This window comes from Apiospora kogelbergensis (assembly GCF_038363985.1).
Source record: "Apiospora kogelbergensis strain CBS 113332 chromosome Unknown utg000008l_segment0_segment0, whole genome shotgun sequence".
Taxonomy (NCBI): domain Eukaryota; kingdom Fungi; phylum Ascomycota; class Sordariomycetes; order Amphisphaeriales; family Apiosporaceae; genus Apiospora; species Apiospora kogelbergensis.
In genome coordinates this window covers 3,005,958-3,026,875 of record NW_027117425.1, presented here as the reverse complement: position 1 = coordinate 3,026,875, position 20,918 = coordinate 3,005,958, and the positions used below count along the sequence as shown (strand labels likewise).

The window sequence follows — 20,918 nt, the reverse complement described above, 5'->3', positions numbered from 1 at the left end:
GAATGCCATTGGTCGGCACCATCAACAGCCGGTTCCGCGATAACGATGCTTTCGAGCTACCGCCAAATTCCCTGTACACGCCCATCGACGAGACAATTGCGGGCTAGGCTAGCGGCGAGTTAAATCCCAAGGGACAGCCGGCTGAAACGTTCGCCGAGATGGTCGTGGGAAATATTGTTGGGACGTCTCCAGGGGGGGTGGGTTGGTCTGGAAGGGTGTCCATGCTGGCAGCATGAAGATCCTTGAGTATTTCGCGCCGCAGTCTGTCATGGTAAGCCTCGTTAGCTTGTCTTTCCTCTTCTCCTTCTTCCTCGTATCGTCGTGGAAAGGGTTCACTATGTCTTGTTTTTGACCTCTCACTTTTGTTGCGACTGACAGGATTACGCAATGAGCAAAGTCCTGGGTTTGAAGAGACGGGTGGAGGAGAACTAGTTGTAGATAGGGGCAAGGTGGCCGCCGGCCTTTATTAGTATAAGTGTTCTAAGGATGGAGGTGTCAGTTGTACTTATCTCCAAGCCGCTAGCTTTGAATGAGCCTTTGTCTCAGGGGTTGATGCCAGGGATATTTGTACAGGGTAATCAGCAAAGGTAATCACAGGGTAGCGTCGCCAACGGGGATTGGAAAGGTTTGATGGAACTTACCGACTGAAATATGTACCAAACGTAGGAAACCCTGTATAAGCATGGAATGGGATCAGAGAGAGCAGTATCCAAGCCGTCTGGTACACCTTGGAGCGTTGAGATGTCCCAAACTTCTCCTGAAACCCCACGCCATATGGAAATAGGAGCTCCAAGTTGGAATATGTAAATGGGATTCATCCTGAGCTTCCAGCAGGTAGGCAAAGCATAGGATAAATATTTTTGATTGAGTGTATCCTCTTTGTTGACATTGAGACCACCCGCCTGTGAGAGAAAGCTGGCGCCTTATTGTCAGGGCGGTTACGAGCTTCGGTACATCCGGACGATTACCTCCGATTGTGATGGCTTCGAGCGCGTTCCAGCAACAAGACCCAAGCTGCCTGTTTGAATTTCATCTCTCCCATTCCATTCGTCATCTCTCCCACTCTTTCCTCTCCAAGATTACCAGTCTTCCTCAGTAGTCCAACGTCCAACGTCTGCTTTCAAGTCCATTCAAGCACTTGACTGCATCTAAAGACTGCCAATCTCTACTATTCCTTTGGGTTCTCTTCTCAAGTCATCTCTCCAAGCTTCTATCCCCCAAAGACAGCATGTCTGTCTCAACCTCTTCCATCCATGGTTAGTATTTTCTTTCTTTTCTATAGAGTTCCATCCCCAGGCCACACACATCGAACCCCCACCGACTTACACGGACGGCGCCGCCTCTTCCCTAAATCTTTCGGCATCGCGAGCTGACCGAGAGCCGATCGTACAGACTTCGCCGAGCGTTGCGCCATGAACGGCATCCGTCTGGCTCCGGCTCCCCAGCCCCAGCCCCAGCCCCAGGCCAGCGAGTCGTCCAAGGCTCCGGCCCAGAGCACCAAGAAGTCGGCCCCTGCTCGTGGCAAGCCGGCTTGGGCCAACGACGCGACCATCCGCAGCATCGTCGTGGGCGAGATGGATCCCGACTTGCTGGTTCGGCTCCAGAAGCGGCGCGAGCAGCGGGAGCTGCGTGAGCAGCAGGAGCGGGAGCGGGAGGAGCGGGAGGAGCGGGAGGAGCGGGAGCGTCTGCGGGCCCAGGTCTCGTCATCCTCGTATGGCTTTGGTCCCCTGATTGACGTCGGCCAGGACGTCGAGCGTGTCACCTACTACGGTGATACAAACCGGAAGGACGCCACCAGTATCCCCAGCCTCCTGGATTAGGTTGGTGAAGACCACTATTTGGCTTGTCAACGCCATTACTGTTGTCTGCTTCTGGTTTCTGTTCCCGATCTCTATTCCTGGTCTCTCTTCCTGGTCTCTCTTCCTGGTCTCTCTTCCTGGTCTCTCTTCCGGGTCTTTTCCTGGTTTTGGTCTGTCTATATTCGACTTTCTGGGCTACTGGATTCTAGTTCTGGTCTGTGTTTCGTCGATCTGCTGGGCTGATAGCATATACTACTGGTTCTCGTTCGTCTCACACGACGGGGCTCTGTCAATCACGCGAGTCTACGTCAGAAAATGTCTACGATAGGCGTACGATAGTCAGAATGAACACGACGAGAATCAGTTAGAATGAATAAGACAGTGGATCAAGAAGTCACTGTGTTTATTTGGTATCTTTACACATCCTCTAGACTCCTCATTCGTAACTTCGTCCATGTGTCACGTCGTTAATTAGTTTGGCCCTCTAGCTGACCCATCATCCCCCTTCCTTCTCTCTACAGCTTCTCTTCGTTGGAAGCGCTGTCCACTTCGCAGAACGCCTTGAACGTAATGAACTCGTCCTCCTTGCCGCCCTCGGACTCGAGCACCAGCTCGGCCGTGGCGCCGACGAAGTAAACATAGCCCGCCTTGACCTCCTTGGTCGTGGGTCCCACCGAAATCTTGCCCCGGCCGCTCGTGCAGATGACGATGCTGGGCCCGTCGATGGGGTCGAAGGTGGCCTTGGCGGCGTCGCCGCGCAGGACGGTGCGGATGACGCTGAACTCGTCGATGGGCGGGTCGTAGAGCGCGGCCTCGGAGCTGGACGAGTAGGCGGCGCGGTTGAGCACGACGTAGGGGTACTCGCGCGGCGCCATCTTCTGCTCCTCGATGGGCGCGTAGTCGTACGTCAGCAGGTCGACGAGGGTCTGGACGTCCTTGAACTTGGGCGTGAAGCCCGCGCGCACCACGTTGTCGCTGGCGGCCATGCACTCGATAATGTCGCCCGACACGTAGGCGTGGATGTCGTCGGCCTTGAGGAACATGGCCTCGCCGGGCGACAGCCGCACGTAGTTGAGGAAGAAGAGCACGAAAAGGCCGACGTCCTCGGGGAACTGCGTGTTCAGCCGGGTGACCAGCTCCGCCAGCACGGCGCCGCTCGCCGACTCGACGCCGCCATCGGCAAACTCGGCGCCCTTGGTCTCGGCGTCGGCGACCAGGCTCTTGGACGCGGCCGCGATCTCCTGGGGCTCCGACTTCATGAGCGCGGCGAAGGCCGAGCGCAGCGCGCGCTTGTTCTGGGCGGTGGCGTCAGGCGAGGCGTCGCCCTCTTGGCCGCGGACGGTGGCGATGAAGGCCTTGGCTTCGTCCTCGCCGACGAGATGGCGCAGGGCGGGCACGGCGGCCAGGAAGTGGGCGATCTCGGCGAGGGGGCGGAAGCCGCAGAGGCCCTCGAAGTCGGTGACGGCGATGGTCATCTCGGGCTTGTGGTTGTCGTCGGGGTAGTTCTTGGGGTCCTTGGCGTGCAGCTGCTCGGCCAGCTTCTTGTTGGGGTGGGCCTGGATGGAGAGGGCCTTGTTGATGGACAGGACCTTGAAGAGGAAGGGCAGCTTGGCGCCGTAGCGGGCTTTGATGGTCGAGGACAGCAGCGCCTCGTTCGTGTCAACCATGTCCAGCAGCGTCCGGCCCGTTTCCAGGTCCTTGGACGGGTTGGAGGGATGTGTGCCCATCCATAGCTCGGCGTAGGGCTTGTCCGACTGGACACTGAAGTCGTCGGCAGGGGTGGCGGCGGCGAATCTAGCGGCGGCAGAGTCGGAGCCGATCTTGCCCCAGTCATAGGAGTTGACGCCGCATTGCAGACGGAAGAGAGGGACCTGCATTGCGACAACGGTGACGGAAGTGAGAGGTGGTTACTTTGTTTACACCCGACGATGTGACAGTCTGTCGTCAATGTTTACCAAGGATGGCGTTTAGAGTTGACGGGAGTCCGGTGAAGCTTGAACGGCATAGCTTGTTCGTATTCACTGCCAAACCTTACCCCCCTAGAAACAACCCCGCTATCAGCAGCTGCTTCCTCCGTTCTTTCTACCTTGACGTCTCGCTATGTCGTGCAGCCCCTCGTTTCCCCACGCAGCCAGGCGAAGCTATGTCCTTGTCGATTCCCTTATCGGCCTCACCGCCTGCTGCTTCCAGCCCGATAAGGCCACTGCCCATTTTTCGGAAGCATGCGATCGTTCGCTTCGCCTTGGCCCGTCCAAGATCCGCTTTCGCCTTGTTGGTGCATAGTCTGGTTTTAGTCGCGACTCCATGTCCACACTTCCCAGTCCACCTTCATCTCGTCTCGTCCGGCATCGAGTCGTCCAGTCTAGTCGTGCCGGTCGGTGTCAATTGCTTGCTCGCGGGCGCATTCAGAATCCACGCTACTTTCCCATATGCACTGATTTGCGAAAGAGCTCAATCCCATGTCCGTTGCCTGTTGCCCCCCTTGTCTATATAACCATTCCTCCCATCGTCGTCATTGCAAGTCGCTTCGCTTCGCTGCGTGCGCTAACACCTATACCCTTGCTATCATCATTCTTACGTGTTTGCCCATGGCTCCGGGTGTTGGTGTGTTCATCACAACTGCATCTACTACTTCCAGTTTTGGTTTATTTGCCAACTATTGATTCTCTGCTGCGGATCGGCTTTGACTTCTTTCGGATAGTGAGTGTGCATGAGCGATTTCCTCTTTTCCTCCGTCTTTCCCATTATTCCCACATGGGCACTTCTCCCTACCACCCAATCCCCCAGTCTCCAGTCTAGCAGCCCACTGTATTTTCAAAACAAACAACCTTTCACGACCCCCCCTTTCCTCCCCCTTCCTTAGCTCTCCCCGAGCCCGAGAACCATGGCTTCTAACAATTCACGAGCCCGCAGAACCGCCAGGCAGCTCAACGAGCTCTCCAGCGAACTTAGTAAGCACTGGGAAGAACCTCTCGGGCCCCGGAGACCAACTCCTTTCTCCGCATCCCGCTCTCCCTCCGCCTCGGCGGCCCACTCGCCGCGCAACAATTCGACCTCCAACCTGCCGACCCTGCACCACTCGCATTCGCGCTCCCATTCGCAATCCCAACCCCAAACCCGCGACGACACCCCTTCGGCCACCCGACCGCCTTCTCGCCCCAAGTCCAAATCCCGCAGCCAGTCTCGCACCGATTTCTCTCACCCCACGCCTGCCGCATCATCGTCACGTCCACCGGAGCCGCCATCGGCACCTCAAGCGGAAGAAGCCACAGCACCGTTTCAGTACAGGGGGACGGCTGCAGTTGCTACTACTACCGAGAACGAGACGCCTCCCAGGAAGGCGCACGCTGGTCCTCGGCCCCGGAGCACATCTCACCGGGCCACCAAGTCGGGGAATTTGTCCCAGTCAGAAAGCGAAATGTCTCAACGGAACCGCCCGCGCGGCCCGAGCCGAAACAACGAGGCCGTGGGCCGTGGCGAGGAATTTCAGCTGTGGCAGAACACCAGGGAACGGATGACGGCCGTCTTGAAGTCCATCAACGAGACGAGCCGCCTGACCCGGGATGTCGCTGCGAACGATAAGAGCGCGGCCGCGAAGGTCAAGGCTGGAGGTGAGTCGGCCCCTGCTGCGCATACTAGCTTCTCTTGCTGACATGGAAAATCCAGAATCACCCAACCAGTTTCTTAAGGAGATGGACAAGCTTCTTCGAGCCGGTGTCAAAGTTACGGACGCCACGGCGCAGGAAATTAAGGCCATAATAGAACAGCTCAAAATTCTCAAAGCGGTGAAAGAGGCCAATGAAATGGAAACCACGAATCAGCTGACGTCGTCATCGCGGTCCGCCACACAACGAGCAAAGGAGTCGGCTACGGCGTCTTCATCAGTCTACGACTTTGACGGGGCCGGCGACTCGCCGGTGCCGTCTCCGAACCCAAGTGCCTCGCGACGCAGTGCCGGCGGGGCAGGAAGCAGCAAAGGGGACCGCGACTCGGTTCCCCCAAGCTGGACCGGTCGACGCCGGCGGCCAAGGCTGGTAGTGTCGAGCCACAAGGCGCCGCCTCGGCCGCCGCCAGCGCCGCGCGGTCCAAGGTGTCCTTCTCCAAGGGGGACCACGTCGCCTTCAAGCCCAAAGGCGCCAACAACGAACCGACCGACTGGATCCTCGGCTACGTGCAGGAGGTACGAGGCGAGGGCAAGTCGCGGCGGTACAAGGTGATCGACGCCGACCCGGACGAGGCCGGCAACCGCAGCGAGTTCCGCACCAGCGCCAGCAACATGATCGTCATTTCCAAAGAGAAGGACCCCCTGCCGCCGCTGGACACGGGCAAGGTGGTGCTGGCTCTGTATCCTAACACGACTACATTCTACAAGGCCGAGGTCATGGGCATGACGGAGGACGGGAACGTCAACTTGAAGTTTGAGGGGGAAGAGAGCAGCAATACGATGCAATCTGTGACCCGTCATTACGTCTTGGAGTACCGGGGTTGATCTTATCATCATGGTTATCATTGTGGGATTCATTCCAGGTTTCCTTCGGGATTCTTGGAGGGCAGCGAATGGCGCAAATTGGACTGGGAGGGAAGGACATGGTGTTTGGAGTTTTACTTAGACTAGACGGATTCCTGGTTCATTTATCGGGGATGGGCTTGGGTTCGGACTGTTTGTCTTTTATCAAGCCCGTTTGAAGGCACAGCGATTCATTGCTAGAATACAGCGATCCAATCAATTCATGATGTTGCTTCTTCATGGATGAAGCAGAAAAATGCCAACCAGTCTCTTCGTGTTTCGCATGCTTTGCTTAGAGTACGTGGGCTGAAGACCGTCCAAGACGGATGTATTTGATCCGTTATTGCGCGTTTGCCAATCTCGTGTCTCCGGCTCGTGTGTGTGCACAGCTCTGGCTTCTTCGAGACATAGCGAGCAGCTTCCCGGGACATATTTTAGTCGACAAAGAGCGGGAATACTAGTTCGCGAGGCAATCGATAGATATTCAAAGCCAGCATAGTGCACGCGTGGGAGAGTGTGGGTGAGAGAGAAGAGGAACGAATGGATGGTTGTGGATATGCTACCTAGGCCAAGCTGCTGTAATGTATTTGCAGTCAACGCAGGTCGTCGCGTGATGGGGATGCCTTCCAATCAATCAGCATTTGCGCAAGCCAATGTCAATGATTTCCAGCCAACTGGTTCAGAAGTCGGACTCGAGTTAACGTGACGAACTTGCCGAGTGTAAAGTTGATCAACGCTCCTTACCATTCAGATGAACACAACTGCATTGGACACGGCAGGTACGTCCGACAAACACTCAAAAGCGAAAGCACGACAGGTTTAACTCCATCCCCCAAAACCTGACTGACCTCGCTCATGTCTTTTTAATTTCCACCTGCACTGCATCTTCATCTTCAGTTGGCTTCCGTCCCCATCTATCGCTACAACATCATAATACGCGTAGACATCCCAAACCAACACTCTCACTCCCTTTTTGGACCGTATGTCTTTTGAATATACTCCATCAACGACGACGACTACCACTTCTACTCAGCATTCATGGCTTCCTCTGAAGGCACATCGTCTGACCAGGTGTTCAGTTCATCTTCCACGCCACTTCCACGGGCCCCACCAGTATTCGGGTCGCCATCAGTCCCCAATGGCGGATCTACCTAGTTCTTCGATCCCCCAAGAACCAACCTGCCCTCACAACTGAACAGCCGAGGCGTCGGACGCTCTACACTCTTCGGCCGGTCAGCGGTCGCTCCAAGCAGGCTACCAGAGGCTGCCACAAGCCTTGCTACGACATTGCCTGGGACTAGCCTCTTCGCAGGCACCAGGAACAACGCCGACCGGGCACCTACTGCTGCTGCGCCCCTGGACACCCTCGCGAACCATTTCGCGGCAAATCTCAAACCTAGCTCTCCCAAGAACCCATTTTTGCCAGCGCTACCACCACCTACCAATGTCAACCCATTCTTCCACCCGTCGGCAGTAGCTGTGGCTTCCCGCCAGGAGCCACGGCCCAACGCCGGCGGCTATGCTCCCTACCAGCAAAGCTACAGCACCGACCCCCAAAGCGAAAGCAGCAATTCCTACCCAGACCATTACTCCCCCGCCCGAGACAAGGTCAACCTCTGCAGAGGCCTTAGAAGCCATAGACTGTCCCCCAAAAGGCTCAGAAAAGTTCTGGACTGTCTTGAGCGAGTCGACATGCTGCAGGAGAACATCGTTCAGACCCGGCGGGAGCTCAGCGACATAGCCATTGGCAGGCAGGAGTTCGGACAACGCCCAGGCAGGTCATCACCACCCCGACTGTCCTGGCCTTCACGGCTGCAACGAGAGCAGACCACGGCCGGCATGGCTTTACCCCCTGCCGTGGCCCCCATGGGTGGTTCCGGCGGCTCTGGCTCTGGTTCGGGATCGGGTGGCGCCGTTGATGCCATTTCACGCACAGCTTGGCCCGGACGAAAGCGAACACACCGAGGCGGTCGCCGCCGACGTCGTAATCGTGGGGGAATTCAGCTAATACGGTCGTACTGGCGGACAGGGATGACAGCCCTGAAATCAAGATTGAGTCTGGCGTTGACGAGACTTCCCGCATGCCTCTTGGAAACATCGCGATGTCGAACCAGGTTATCGCACCTTGGACATCGCTAAAACAAATTCCTCCCCAGCGACTGGAGAGTCACTTGGACCAGATCATAGCTGGTTCGCGGTAGATGAAGTCTGTCTGGCATTGCGCACCACTATTAATTAACTAAGGCAATGATAAGAAGCGGTTATTGATTAAACACTCTCTGATTGATCGCCGGGGCCTGTACTGGAAGGAGCGTAAATGCCTAAGAGGAATAATAAAGAATTTGCATAAAAGCCTTTACATGATACCCCTCTAATTACCTGTCGTGAGATAATACCTGGGGGAGGTGGGAGTTCTGGTAAAACTGGTAGCCGAGAATTTAAACGTAATGGGAAACCAACGCCATTTATGCAGCCAACTCACATACACTTTCAATAGTCAAGCCTACACATGACATCTCGTTTGGCGAGAAGGAAGGATAAAACTAGGTACATCTCCAATCACTGCAAGGCCAAACCATAGACATTGCTCATCCCACGTCGTCAATCTACAAGCCACTGAAGCCATCAAGCTCCGTCCAAGCCGCCCGGCACTTCACAGCAAGCGAATCCCAACTGCCGTCCCCCCGCAGCCCCCAAGGTTACTGGCCTACCCCACCATGACATCCCCCGACAAAAGCAAGCATCATCCGCTGGAGCCCTGGAGCTACACCTAGAAGACGGCCATCGTGCCGCACACCTGGGGCCGCGACGGTACCGCCGCGACGCCGAGGCCCGCGGCGAGGACCCCTACGCGCAGTACCGGCTGATGGCCCGGGCGGCGCCCGGCGGCTCGGGGACGGGGCGCCTGTATCGTTGGGCCAAGAAGAAGCTGAAGGGTGGTGTTCCTGATCATCGAGGGAGGCACGGAGGGGCAGAGGACTGCGTAATGATGTGGCGGTGGATTTGCTTTTCTGACTTATTTCGACGACAAGGAGGCTCGTCTTTGTTGATCGAGTGCTTGGGTTTTCTGCGACATGCATGTGCACTGGGCAGGACTGAAAGGTCTATTCCAAGGTCCCGCCTTCATATATGATATTAATATCGCGGAATGAATTATGTTGACATTCGTGCATGTATAAATGCCAACAGCGCAATCGTATCCAACGCCTTTCTATTTGATTCTCTCTACGTCGTACCAGCATCCTTCACCATGCCCTGGAAAGCCAGCCGCCGCCCCTCCTCCATTTTGACGAGCTGCTCCCGCCTGGGCCCCACGGGGATCTCGTCGTCGCCCCGCGTCAAGCCGGCCCAGGCCTCGTCGGTGAACTCGCGGAGCGAGATGCCGATGTCGCCCAGCCCCCGCGCCACGAGGTCGGGCTGCTGCGTGTGCAGCTCCGTCCGCACGGCGGGCGGCAGGATCTCGACGACGCGGACGTGGCGGCTGCCGGCGTCGCCCGCCAGCTGCGCCCGCAGCGACCACAGCAGCGAGTGCAGCGCCGCCTTGGTCGCGCAGTAGTTGCCGCACCGCGCCAGCGGCACCACGGCCAGGCCCGACGTCACGGCCAGCACCGCCGCGGGGCGCGGCGCGGCGCCGCCCCCGCCCCGCGCCTGCAGGTGCGGCAGGAACGAGGCCAGCAGCGTGATGTACGACGTGTAGTTGGTCGTGATCTCCTGGTGCACGCGGGCCAGGTCGATCTCTTGGGGCTTGGTGAAGTTCAGCGTGCGCTGGATGCCCGAGTTGAGCAGGACGGCGTCCACGTCGGGGTGCTGCTTGAGGAGGCTGCGTTTGTTGGTTAGCGGCAGTGTTTCCCGGGGGCGGGTAAGCGGGGAGAGGGCGAGGCTGTAGTATTGGCTTATAGAGGGGAACTTACCCCTCAGCCCATGGTTTAATGCTTTCCAGATCGGTGATGTCGAACTGCGATGCGGCGCACTTATCCGCGCCGTGTTTGGATACGAACTCGTCGAGTCGCTCCTTGCGGCGGCCGACGCCAATGACGAAAACCCCGTTCTCAATCATGCGCTCCGCCAGCGCGAGACCGATGCCAGAGGTGGCGCCGATTACGACGACGTTCTTGTATGGGAAGGAAGACATGATATGATTGTGCTTGGGTTCTCTCCTTTTTAGTAGATTGGACAGCTTGCTGGCTAAAGTTGTAATGGTATTGAATAACAAGATCGTGGTTCCTCAGATTGACATTGCAGCAGCCAACCTTGCATCAAATTCGCAAGCATACATCGGCTTCATCTATGTAGTATGTAGAGAGCTTCTTCGACCCCATTGTTTTTCCCGCTTGTATCATCCATGACCCTCACAAGTTATAGGTCGTCCGATAATTGGAGTATCTTGGCGGGCGGACCGTTGACTTTATAATGGGTTTCGGATTGATTCTCCAGGGCTCTTTTAGCGCCGACGGGTGCGCCAGGGCCTCCAATTTTCCAATGATATCACCTTAACGCGTCTTCGAGTCGTCCTCAAGCGCGTTTCTTATTTCAACCACAACTGAACTATCGCCAATCCGACTACCACTATGTCCGACCAAACCGGAGATGAGAAAAAACTGCTTTTGGATGCAGCCGTCGACAAGTTGGACCTCCGGACGTTGCGCCATGTCTTCAAGGACATGTGCGCCGCCTCAGTGGACTTTCGTCAGCTAGCGGCGGACCGTCTTTTGGTGGCCCGGCCTGCGGTGAAACACGCTGCTGACAGCGACCCCCAAGAAACCAACACTCCAAACAAGAGGCAGAAATGTGAGGAATCGAATATAGCACAGTCAAGATTTGAATCCTGTGCGAATTGTAAAAAGATCTTCGATGTTACTAAAAACACAAAGACATCCTGTCGTTTCCATAAGGGTAAGTCAACGCCCTAATCCAAGAAGGTTCATGATTGTTGTGTTCCTGGGCTTAGATATCGGGTCGCTTACTGACGGAAACTTAGGTGCCCTTAACCTTAACAGGGAAGCTTTTTGAGGACGATGATGAGGTCATGTACCGTCCTGAATCTATCCACGTGATGACAGACTGGCGTCGTGAAGATTGGCCAGATGGGTTCATCTGGGATTGTTGTGACGAAAATTGCGAGAACAAAGGATGTGTCATTCAAGAACATGTGGCCTCAAAGCTGCCCTTGGTGGTTGTCGATGATGACAGTGATGACGAAGAAGAGGAGGGGGACGAATTTGAATCCGAGTAGATCGTTTGCAACTGTATCTCACTGTTATGTCAGTTTGACTGAAGTCTCCGGCAGACTGTCAAAGCTCAATACCCTTATTCAAAGCTGGGAAAGATCCGAAATGCACATGAATGGGGTGAACTTGAATGAAAATGCCTGTCTGTATATAAGTACGTATACCCTAAGTGATTCAGTCCGCTCCCAAGTAGTCTATCTCACCAAGCCTGCTTCCACATCCCTAAACAATATATCACCAACATCTATTGGCGCGTAGTGCACGTTTTGCTATTACACCATTACCGCTACGTAATAATTCTTCGGGGAGGAAGGACCATTAGACCTGCTATTATTTAAACCGCTTTCTTCGATGCCTTAGTCATTTAAGCCACTCTCCATTGAGCCATTTTTGTTCAAACCGCTCTCGTTCAAAGCGCAGTCTATCAAGCTCTGCTCGTTCGAGCCGCTCTCGTTCAAGGCGCTCTTCTCTAAAGCGCTTTTGTTCAAGGTGCTCTGGTCTAGGGCGTTCTTGTTGTGAATTATTGCATTCCAATTTCTTAGAACTATCTTCATCATGCCGAGATTCGTCTTTAACTATAGCTTTGATGGATGATATATCCATATCTCTAATAGCCGTTGTTGCGGTCTTCTCTCTTGGGCGAAAATCCGGTGCTTCGTAATGGTTAGAACCTCCCATTGCGGAACTGCAGTCAGGGAAGACAAGATCTTCGTCAGCTGGCCGCAACGAACTGGCGTACCGCTGTGTGTATAGGCGAGCGGCTTCGCAATAGCTATTATAATCAGTGACGTATTTCTCAGCAATCTCGGGAACGAGAGGATCTTCAATGTTCGGGCTAGCCAAAAGCCCGCAAAGAGCGACCAATAGAGCTCCCAAGGAGTAGTGATTTGTGGCATGCTCAGAGAACCAGGGCAATTCACGACGTAAAGAGCCCCTGGTTGGCTCTTTATTCAACATCTTGGCATCCTGCCACCAGCCAGCGTAATCAGCACATATCTTGCCGGTATAATCGATGTTGGGATGATAAATGCGAGTATGGAATCGCATGGATGGCGGCTGTGACTCCGTGATCCGAACAGTGATCCAGAAGGTACCTCCTTGATATGGCGTACCGGGTGGCCCTTCAATACAGGCGAGGATCTTGTCGAGAGCATCGCCAACAGGCACCGCGCTGATAAAAGGTACTTCAGCCCGATGGATGTTACGGAGCTCGATGAACACCCTTTGAGCGAGGCCAAATCCAGTGTGAGCCTGCACTGCCAATTTCGCAGAGGCCTTTCTGTAGTTTTGATCGTCTGCAATCTTGAAGGATTGAATCGCTTCGCCGTAGTGGATGTCTCCAGGAGAGAACGCCAGCGTGTGCTGAACATCCGGCCGATTGGCGAGTAGAGCGCTCATCCATCGCTGGTGCTGAGGTATTGACTTGTTTGTATCTGAATCCACGTCCTTGGACGCAACCTTCGTGGTCATCTCCTGTATGGCGAGGTCATTTGTGGCACGTTCCAAAAGTTGTACGTCGCCGCTGGCGATGCCATTTTGAGACGGGTAGCTGGCGAGTTCTTTTGCTCGCGAGGATTTTGAAACCGAATTCATTTGCTGAGAGCTCGGGATACCACAATTACTTCCCGTTTGGCCTGTCTGGCCTGTTTTGGCCGTGTAGTAAGACTGCGAATCACCGCTCAAGATTGTCAATCTGATGCTGGCCGTACCCGACACAGCTCTCAGAGCCGCAGGTGCAGAATCTGAAGATCCCACATCCTGGAGAAGAGAAAGACTTTCTTTATCAGATACTGTATCAATTTCCTCAAGGAGTCGTTCGCGTTGGCGCTCTAGGACTCCCAGTGCGTTGGTAATGCTCTCGAGTCCATCCATCAGATTATGTATTTTTTCGACGAGACCTTCGAACTGGGCACAGTCATGGATGGACCAGCGCGTCACCTTCCAAACAGACTTGTCCTTCTGGTTCTTCCTGACCCGCTCCTTGAGCCTCTGAAACGACTCGCGCAAGACGAGCATACCCGGTGGCGTCTGGGTAACCTCCCGCATGTAGGCGTTCGTAGACGAAGGTGTGCTTTCCAGCGCGTATCGTTCTGTGATAACATCGGCTTTGTCGAGCAGGTTCCGAAGCTGGCACAGGCACTCGATAATGCACTGCTTCACGTCTTCCCGGTCGATCGCAGGATTGTACGGCACCCGTACCGTTTGTTCGGGCGAAGGGGATATCAGGCCTAATGATTCTCCCCATAACGCCAATCGTAGCCTCTCGACCGAAAGCTACGGAAAACCGTGAGTAAAGCCTCGATAGGCCAGAGGGGCGGACACTAATGGTCACGAGAAGGAACTGGCTTACTTTGGTACACTGGTGATCGAACTCCTCGCCAAAGTCCTTAGCACGCACGATAATGTCGAAATTTTCGATGCACGAAGTAAAGAGGCCGGCAATTCCAAGCACGCCCAAAGCGAGCCCAGCAACCTCAGCCATAGCACTGATAATAATATCGGATGATATCAGAGAAAAACCGTCAGGAGGACTCTGGAAAGGGGGTAATGCGACCGCCGTAGGTAAGAGTTAGGAGGGGGAAGACGAAATAGAAAGTCTCGCGGAGATGCAACCAATATTGCATGCAGTCGGCTGAGCAGCACCGCCGACACAATAAAGTACGTGTGCGACAGCCACAGCATCATGTGTGACTGCGCTGAGCGAGATGGGCGACTCGCAGGGCATTCTCTCAGTGTTCCACATCAGCTAGAAGGATGGTTGACAGCCACGAAACCGAGCTGCCGAGTGTACTCGGCTTCGATTGGAAATTATTTCTCATGTTGTTGGTAACGCGAACCAATACCGCTCTGAGGCTCTCTTGAATCCCGTGAACCTTGGAAAAGGACGACTTAAAGTCGATGGAAAGTTACGGACAATGACAAACCCCTCACAGTCACAGCCCCTGAACTTTCCCGTCGCCCCTTGTACTCTCAACCCGACCCATCGATTCGAACATCAGATCAATAATGGCAAATGCGATCCTTATTGTATGGTTGGCTCAAAATCGTAAAAGAAGACCTATACACCAAATATTTAGGAAAGAAAAATAGAAATGGCCCCCAATGCTACCCTGGCTATAGTGAAGTAAGTGGTGAGCTAGTGGGATGTCTCACTGGTTGGCTGCCTCACTGGGTGTTTGCCTTACTGGGTGTCTGCCTGGCTAACTCACAAGTTCTTGATTCGCTGGGCAGAAAGATGACTGCAGCATCAATGCCACACCAAACGCGGGGTTGTCTTTGCCACCACCTGTAAGGAGCACTGCGCTCTTTTTACACCCGCTCTACTAATTACACATCTCCATTGACTCGAGATCAATTTGCATCTAGTATGGCAAGCCACATGATACCTGGTGCAACAGGTGTTGAAGACACCCCTCGCCGATTCCCGAGCGATGGCATGCGGCTCTCACTGCATACAAAACATCTCAATGTTGAGGATGATCGCCCAATCGTTGCGAGTTGGGCGTCGGAAATCCGTGCTCTTACCGAGGAACAGCGAGAACGGTTCCTGAAAGAGATGCCAGACGGCGACCTTTACAAATTTGCCAATGGGATCGAGCGAGTCATAATCCAGCGGATTAAGTCGAGCCGAACTCTTCAAGTAGCCGAATGGGTGACACCACTCGGCCAGCTGGTGGATATGACCAAGCCATTCGCCGAGTCCATACAGTCTGCGTTCCCACCTGCAGGCCTGATCCTGGGAGGGATCTCGTTGCTGCTCACGACAACAAAGAAGTTCGTGGATTACCAAGAGTCAGTGATCCTCTTCCTGCAAAAAGCCCTCACGAACCTCAATATACTGGAGAAGTTCAAGTCCACTATTCCAAAGACGAAAGAAATACAGTTGCTCTTGATTGCGATATATGGGGATCTCGTGGAGTTCCTCGCCAAGGCCGTGAAGCCTTTTCTCGACAAAGACGGCCAAGACAGGATTACACTGGTTCCGATCGCAAAATCCATATGGAAACCCTTCGATGCCGGGTTCGGCAAACTGGAGAAGAAACTGGACAATGACTTGTCTGCCTTGGACAGAGCTCTGGTGTTTCATTCGCAGGAGGAACAAATCGCTAGCTCAAGACTACAGCAGCGCACTTATGGACTACTTCAAGGTGCTGAGAAGCGACGAACGGTGTTGGACTTGGAGAACGAAGCGAAGGAAGCAGCAAAAGAACGAGAAGAGTTGCGGAAAGAGATACTACATTGGATACCGCATAGTTCTTTCGACCACATTCAGGATGAAAAGCACCACAATAGCTTACCATCCACGGGAGGCTGGCTCTTCGACCACGGCGATTTCGGAGCCTGGAAAGACAGTTGTGGACCTTCCAATCTCCTCTGGATCACTGGTAAAGCTGGCAGCGGGAAGTCCCATCTAGCTGCTCATATTATCCACAACATCCGAGAGAGCTGCCGCAGCCATAGATCGCAGCTAACCCAAGAACACGGCGGCAAAGTACACGCCCTTGCATTCATCTATTGCAGCACGAATGCAAATGCCAGCACATCATCTGCTCCTGTTCCATATATATCGACTTTGCTGGGTTCTGTTCTGAGGCAACTCTATGCCCAGCTACCAAAAGCTGAAAACGTCAAAAGTATCTCGAGACGCTACAAGGAGAGCAACTTCGAAAGCCTTCGTAGGGCGGAAATCAAGGACGGCATCGTGGAAATTGTCCGACAATTCGCGCAAACCTACATCATCGTCGATGGCCTTGATGAATGCAGTGGGCTACCTGGCAATGATTTCAAGGACATATCCCAATTCTTCGGATCTTTGGCAACTAATGGTTCCATCAAACCTGCCCACGTGGCTATATTCAGCCGACCTGGCTATTCCACCATAAGCATCGCCCTTCAAAAAGCCATCCAGATCCAGGTCGATAACGGATCTAACACCGACGACATCAAGAATTTCATCGAAGAGAGAACAGTGGACCTGGCGAAGAAGCCTTCCGCACTACAGCAAATCCAAGACGGCCTTCTCAATAGAGCAGACGGCGTCTTCCTCTGGGTTTCTCTGAGCATCAAGATTATCGAAATGGAGACGTCTGACAGAGCGAGGGTGCTTGCTTCGAAAAGCACGCTGAGGGGTCTAGATGACCTATACTCGGAACTGTTACAAAGGGTATTGGCACAACCAAAACCACGGCGTGATCTGGCATTGAGGGCTCTCCTATGGATTGCCAACTCCCAGGAACCATTGTCGAAGAACGAACTTGTCCACGTTCTAAGCTTTGAACCAGGCATGACGTCACTCGACAGTGACGATATCATCGACGAGAAGATCATTTTGCCCATTTGTGCTGATCTGGTGGTCGTGAAACATGACCGGTATGAGCTTCTTCACTTCTCGCTTGGTGAGTTCTTGAAAACAGAGTACGCTGTGAATTCCGTGTATTCGAACCACCCAAGAGGCGAGGAGGATGAACCGAATACGGTACTTGCCAGGACATGCATGAGCTATCTTATGCTGAACGACTTCCAAGGGGGGGCCGTCAACACACTAGAGGCTTTCGAGTCTTTAGCAGAGAAATACCCGCTACTCCGCTATGCTGCCTTGCATTGGGGCGATTGCCTTCGATGTGGTATGAGTCCCCAAAACATCAATCTGGCATGCGATATGCTACAAATCTCAGAAATGCGAGACTTCGCCATGCAAGTAAGAGATTTCTATCTTGGCCGTGGACACGAACTCATATTTCCCTGGCCTAGTCAGGTACAACCCCTGCATGTGATCGCCTGCTTCGGACTTGAAGGGCTTCTGGACCGGTTCCCTCAAATAATATCGCAGATCGACTCACCAGATGGATTCTCTTGGTATCCGATTGACTATGCCGTCAAAATGAAGCAAAAGTCTATGTTTGAATGGATACTGTCCCACAAAGATACCATCGAGAACGAGGTCACAGCCACCGTACCTCTGAACTCCTACCACCCTCTAGTAGTAGCAGCTGCAAAAAACGACTGGGCAGACATCGTTTATTCCCTCATAGCGGCAGGCTTTAACAAGGATGAACGAGATAACAGTTGCTCAACCGCTTGGCACTTCGCTGCCTACCATGGGGACATGGATACCGCTGGGGTGCTAATCAAGGCGGGTGCGAATACCACCTCACAAGACGAAGTCGGAAATACAACGTTGATGATTGCAGCTTGTAGGGGCCATGTGGAAATGGCTAAGCTACTGCTCGAACATGGTGCGGATGCAGATGTCAATGTACAAAACGAAGATGGTATGACTGCCCTTCACTTCGCGGCACTATTTGTTAAGGAGGACGCGTTGGTTGGAATAATATCTCTTCTCTGCAACCATGGCGCAGACATCGAGATGCGGGAGAAACACGGATACACACCTTTGCACGCTTCCGCTGTGACAGACAATACAGCTGCGCTGATGCATTTGTTGGCGCTTGGGGCTGATTTGACTAAACAATTTGCAGAGGGCACTATTCTTCACGTGGCAGCGGCCCGTGGAAGCAGCCAAGTCCTTAAGTATCTCTTGCGCAAAGGCGAGATGAACGAAATTCCATCGAACACTTTGGTTCATGGCGAAGGCGAATCAAGGGAGCTGTTGGCAGCTCTTTCAACATCCTCCGATGGATATAATCATCAATTGGCAGAGGTTTCACTGCTCAATACCAATGAGACCTCCGGAGAATGGCCCATCCACAAGGCTGCCTGGAATGGTCACCTCGAGTGTGTGACGTATCTTTGCAATTTCGATTCGAATCAGGTCAATCAAAAATCAACTCGTGGCTTTACACCTCTGCACGCTGCAGTTCAAGGGAGAAAATTGGCTGTCGTCAACTTTCTTCTCGACCGAGGGGCTGACGTGAATGCCATGAGTGGCCCAGAGGACTTGGAGCTGACCCCCCTACATATGGCAATACACAGCACTAAGGCCGACATCGTAAATACTCTTCTCAGGAAGGGGGCAGATCCCTCCTCAGGAAATCGATTTGGCGACACAGTATGGGACTATGCTACCAGGTTCGGCAATCCCGAGATTGTCCGTGACGTACTGAACCATTATTCAACACTGCGAGATGAAAACGACATCCTGCTATTAGGATTGCAAAGTGCGATTGTTCATCAAAACATCAAAGTAGTTGCCATGCTACTCTCTTTGCATGGGAACTTGAGCTTGCTATCGAAAATGGAAGATTCTAATATTGGCTTGCTTGCTGTGCAAGGTGGTAGCCTTGAAATTTGGAAGATGTTGGTTTCCTGCCACAGCTCACTGGCGCATGGGATGAACTCAAGTGGGTGCAATGCACTTCACTTTGCAGCCATATATGGGCGTACCGATATTCTCGATTATCTATGCGATCAGCGATTCAATATGGACCAGCAAGATTCACACGGTCGCTCGCCGATCATAATGGCGGCACTGAGCTATATGACCGGCTGCATCAAAATCCTTTGCGACAAAGGTGCCAGCATCAACCACGCGGACTCATATGGGCACACGGCATTGCACTATTCGGCCAGATCCGGATCTATAGCCGCAGTTGAACTGCTACTGCGCGCAGGCTCAGATACACATATCCGAGGTCTCGCAGGATTAAGTGCGGCCGATTATGCATCCAGCGATACACTTGCGGTTTTGAGAAGCTGGGAAGAGATACATTATATTTCCAATTCCCTGAGCGATGCCCCGAAAGGGAAAGAAGGCATCTTATACATCATTCATAAACTACAGAATCCAGGAGTCCTGGGTGAGGAGCGGCGCATACATCTGGATATTCTGGGTGATCTTCTTTGGAAGTTCCGTGCATATCGAGAGGCTTGCCTGCTATTCGGCTCTAAAGCGTCAAGAGAGTGCGATTTTTGCAGACGCATCGTGGAAGCCCCCTTTTACCATTGCACCAAGTGTCTCGATATCGATGTGTGCCCTTCCTGCCATGAAGCCTTAGTTCATGGGATGGGATTCAGTCTTATTCGGCTGGAATCCCTCGAGCTTGCTCTACAGCCGGTCCGAAGAGCTCTCCAACACGCAATTCAATTTGGCACGACAACCCTGTTACGAGTTATAGACAGCGTGGAGGGAACATACGAATATTTCCGAGAAGCACTCGGACAATACTCAGACTGGACGATGCACTGCAATTCAAATGGGCAGCTCTTTACGCGGCGCTTCCCAGGATGGGTGCTGGTACTCATTGTCCACAAGCTGAAAAGCTCCAAAACAGGCGTCGCGAAAACTGAAGGCGCTGAAAATTTGGCAGACATGGACCCAGGACTATTTGTGCTTGGAAGGGACGATCCAGAATACCCCTTGCGCTACCTATCTAGATTTCGTAGTCCTGCAAGGGAGATCGTTCCGTTTAGCTGCTACTCCCACACCTTCCATCGAGTACGCGATCTCGACGAACTTTCAGACGAGGAGAAAATCCTTCTTGAGGAAAGGGGGGACATGCCAGAGTTCTTGAAAGAGCTCGAGGAAAGTTTTGCCTCTTTCGAGGAGAATGCCGGCAACGTAGGCACGGAATACAAATGGCTATCGGCTGAAGGCAAGATGGATGTCAGTATATCCGGCGACTACTTGGGCGATCGCGCCAAGCTGCAGCTTGCCGGTGCAAAAGATCCCGTATCTGTGGCTCCCATCCAGGTCACACCCTCTTTGTCCAGCCCGATCGTTTCCAGGATCGATATCGATGAAGCGCGGGAGACTCTTGTGCAGAAGATGCGCAGTTTGGAGCCTGACGACGACAGTCGGACGAGGGGAGATGGCATGATCCTAGAGACGGCATGGTCCTTGGTACAGGCAATCGTGTACGGCGACGAGGCGTACTTCCCTTCATTGGTTGAATTGATGAAAGCATCGGCAGAATGACACCCACAACGGTTACCTCCCCTTTAGTCGAGAAAGGGCTTTTCTTTATTTCCTATCAAACCCCGTATGATTACCGACCAATTTTTTGAATATATAGCCCGGTCAAGCAATCGTCTTCTGACCCGCTACCGTTCCCGATTTATCTCATCTTGTGCATCTCGATATACACACGACAAAATGAGCATCTGCCAGAGTCCTGGCCTAGTCGACTAGGTCGGTTTGGTATTCTGGTATCTAATGATATATGCGTAAAAGCTAAGTTGAATGACCATGTGCAATTGACGAGTTACCAACCTTGTTGTTGTGACACTTCATGAGTGCATTGGAAATAGGGGTAATTGCCCAAAGGTTCCTTACCTGACTCAAAACAAGTCACGTTATACCAATCCTCCAGAGGTCTACAAAACTCTGACCAGGTAACAGGATCTCTCATTCTTCTCTTTCCATTTTCCTCCCTACTTGCAACCGCTAGATAGCCTTGCCTGTCCATCATCCTGGGAGTAAGAAAG

General features: G+C 53.4%; 6 protein-coding genes across 6 annotated transcripts; 3 read left to right on the top strand and 3 right to left on the bottom strand.

Annotated features, from left to right (window-relative positions):
- Positions 1-1,412: 1,412 nt before the first annotated feature.
- On the top strand, positions 1,413-1,820 carry PG998_012938 (uncharacterized protein; the record flags this gene model as incomplete). Its single annotated transcript, XM_066879754.1, has 1 exon — positions 1,413-1,820. One exon carries the CDS (start codon positions 1,413-1,415, stop codon positions 1,818-1,820), a length of 408 nt encoding a protein of 135 aa, XP_066726138.1.
- Positions 1,821-2,314: 494 nt separating this feature from the next.
- On the bottom strand, positions 2,315-3,676 carry PG998_012937 (mannose-6-phosphate isomerase protein; the record flags this gene model as incomplete). The annotated part of the gene is made up of 1 exon (XM_066879753.1): positions 2,315-3,676. The coding sequence occupies one exon, from the start codon at positions 3,674-3,676 to the stop codon at positions 2,315-2,317; it is 1,362 nt and encodes a 453-aa protein (XP_066726137.1).
- A 1,007-nt stretch (positions 3,677-4,683) lies between these two features.
- On the top strand, positions 4,684-6,288 carry PG998_012936 (uncharacterized protein; the record flags this gene model as incomplete). The annotated part of the gene is given in 3 exon segments (XM_066879752.1): positions 4,684-5,410; positions 5,466-5,791; positions 5,803-6,288. 3 exon segments carry the CDS (start codon positions 4,684-4,686, stop codon positions 6,286-6,288), a joined length of 1,539 nt encoding a protein of 512 aa, XP_066726136.1.
- A 3,243-nt stretch (positions 6,289-9,531) lies between these two features.
- Positions 9,532-10,438, bottom strand: PG998_012935 (uncharacterized protein; the record flags this gene model as incomplete). The annotated part of the gene is made up of 2 exons (XM_066879751.1): positions 9,532-10,126; positions 10,218-10,438. The coding sequence occupies 2 exons, from the start codon at positions 10,436-10,438 to the stop codon at positions 9,532-9,534; spliced, it is 816 nt and encodes a 271-aa protein (XP_066726135.1).
- Positions 10,439-11,894: 1,456 nt separating this feature from the next.
- On the bottom strand, positions 11,895-14,016 carry PG998_012934 (mapkkk cascade protein kinase regulator ste50; the record flags this gene model as incomplete). The annotated part of the gene is made up of 2 exons (XM_066879750.1): positions 11,895-13,808; positions 13,885-14,016. The coding sequence occupies 2 exons, from the start codon at positions 14,014-14,016 to the stop codon at positions 11,895-11,897; spliced, it is 2,046 nt and encodes a 681-aa protein (XP_066726134.1).
- Positions 14,017-14,901: 885 nt separating this feature from the next.
- On the top strand, positions 14,902-20,409 carry PG998_012933 (uncharacterized protein; the record flags this gene model as incomplete). The annotated part of the gene is made up of 1 exon (XM_066879749.1): positions 14,902-20,409. The coding sequence occupies one exon, from the start codon at positions 14,902-14,904 to the stop codon at positions 20,407-20,409; it is 5,508 nt and encodes a 1,835-aa protein (XP_066726133.1).
- Between the last annotated feature and the right edge of the window lie 509 nt (positions 20,410-20,918).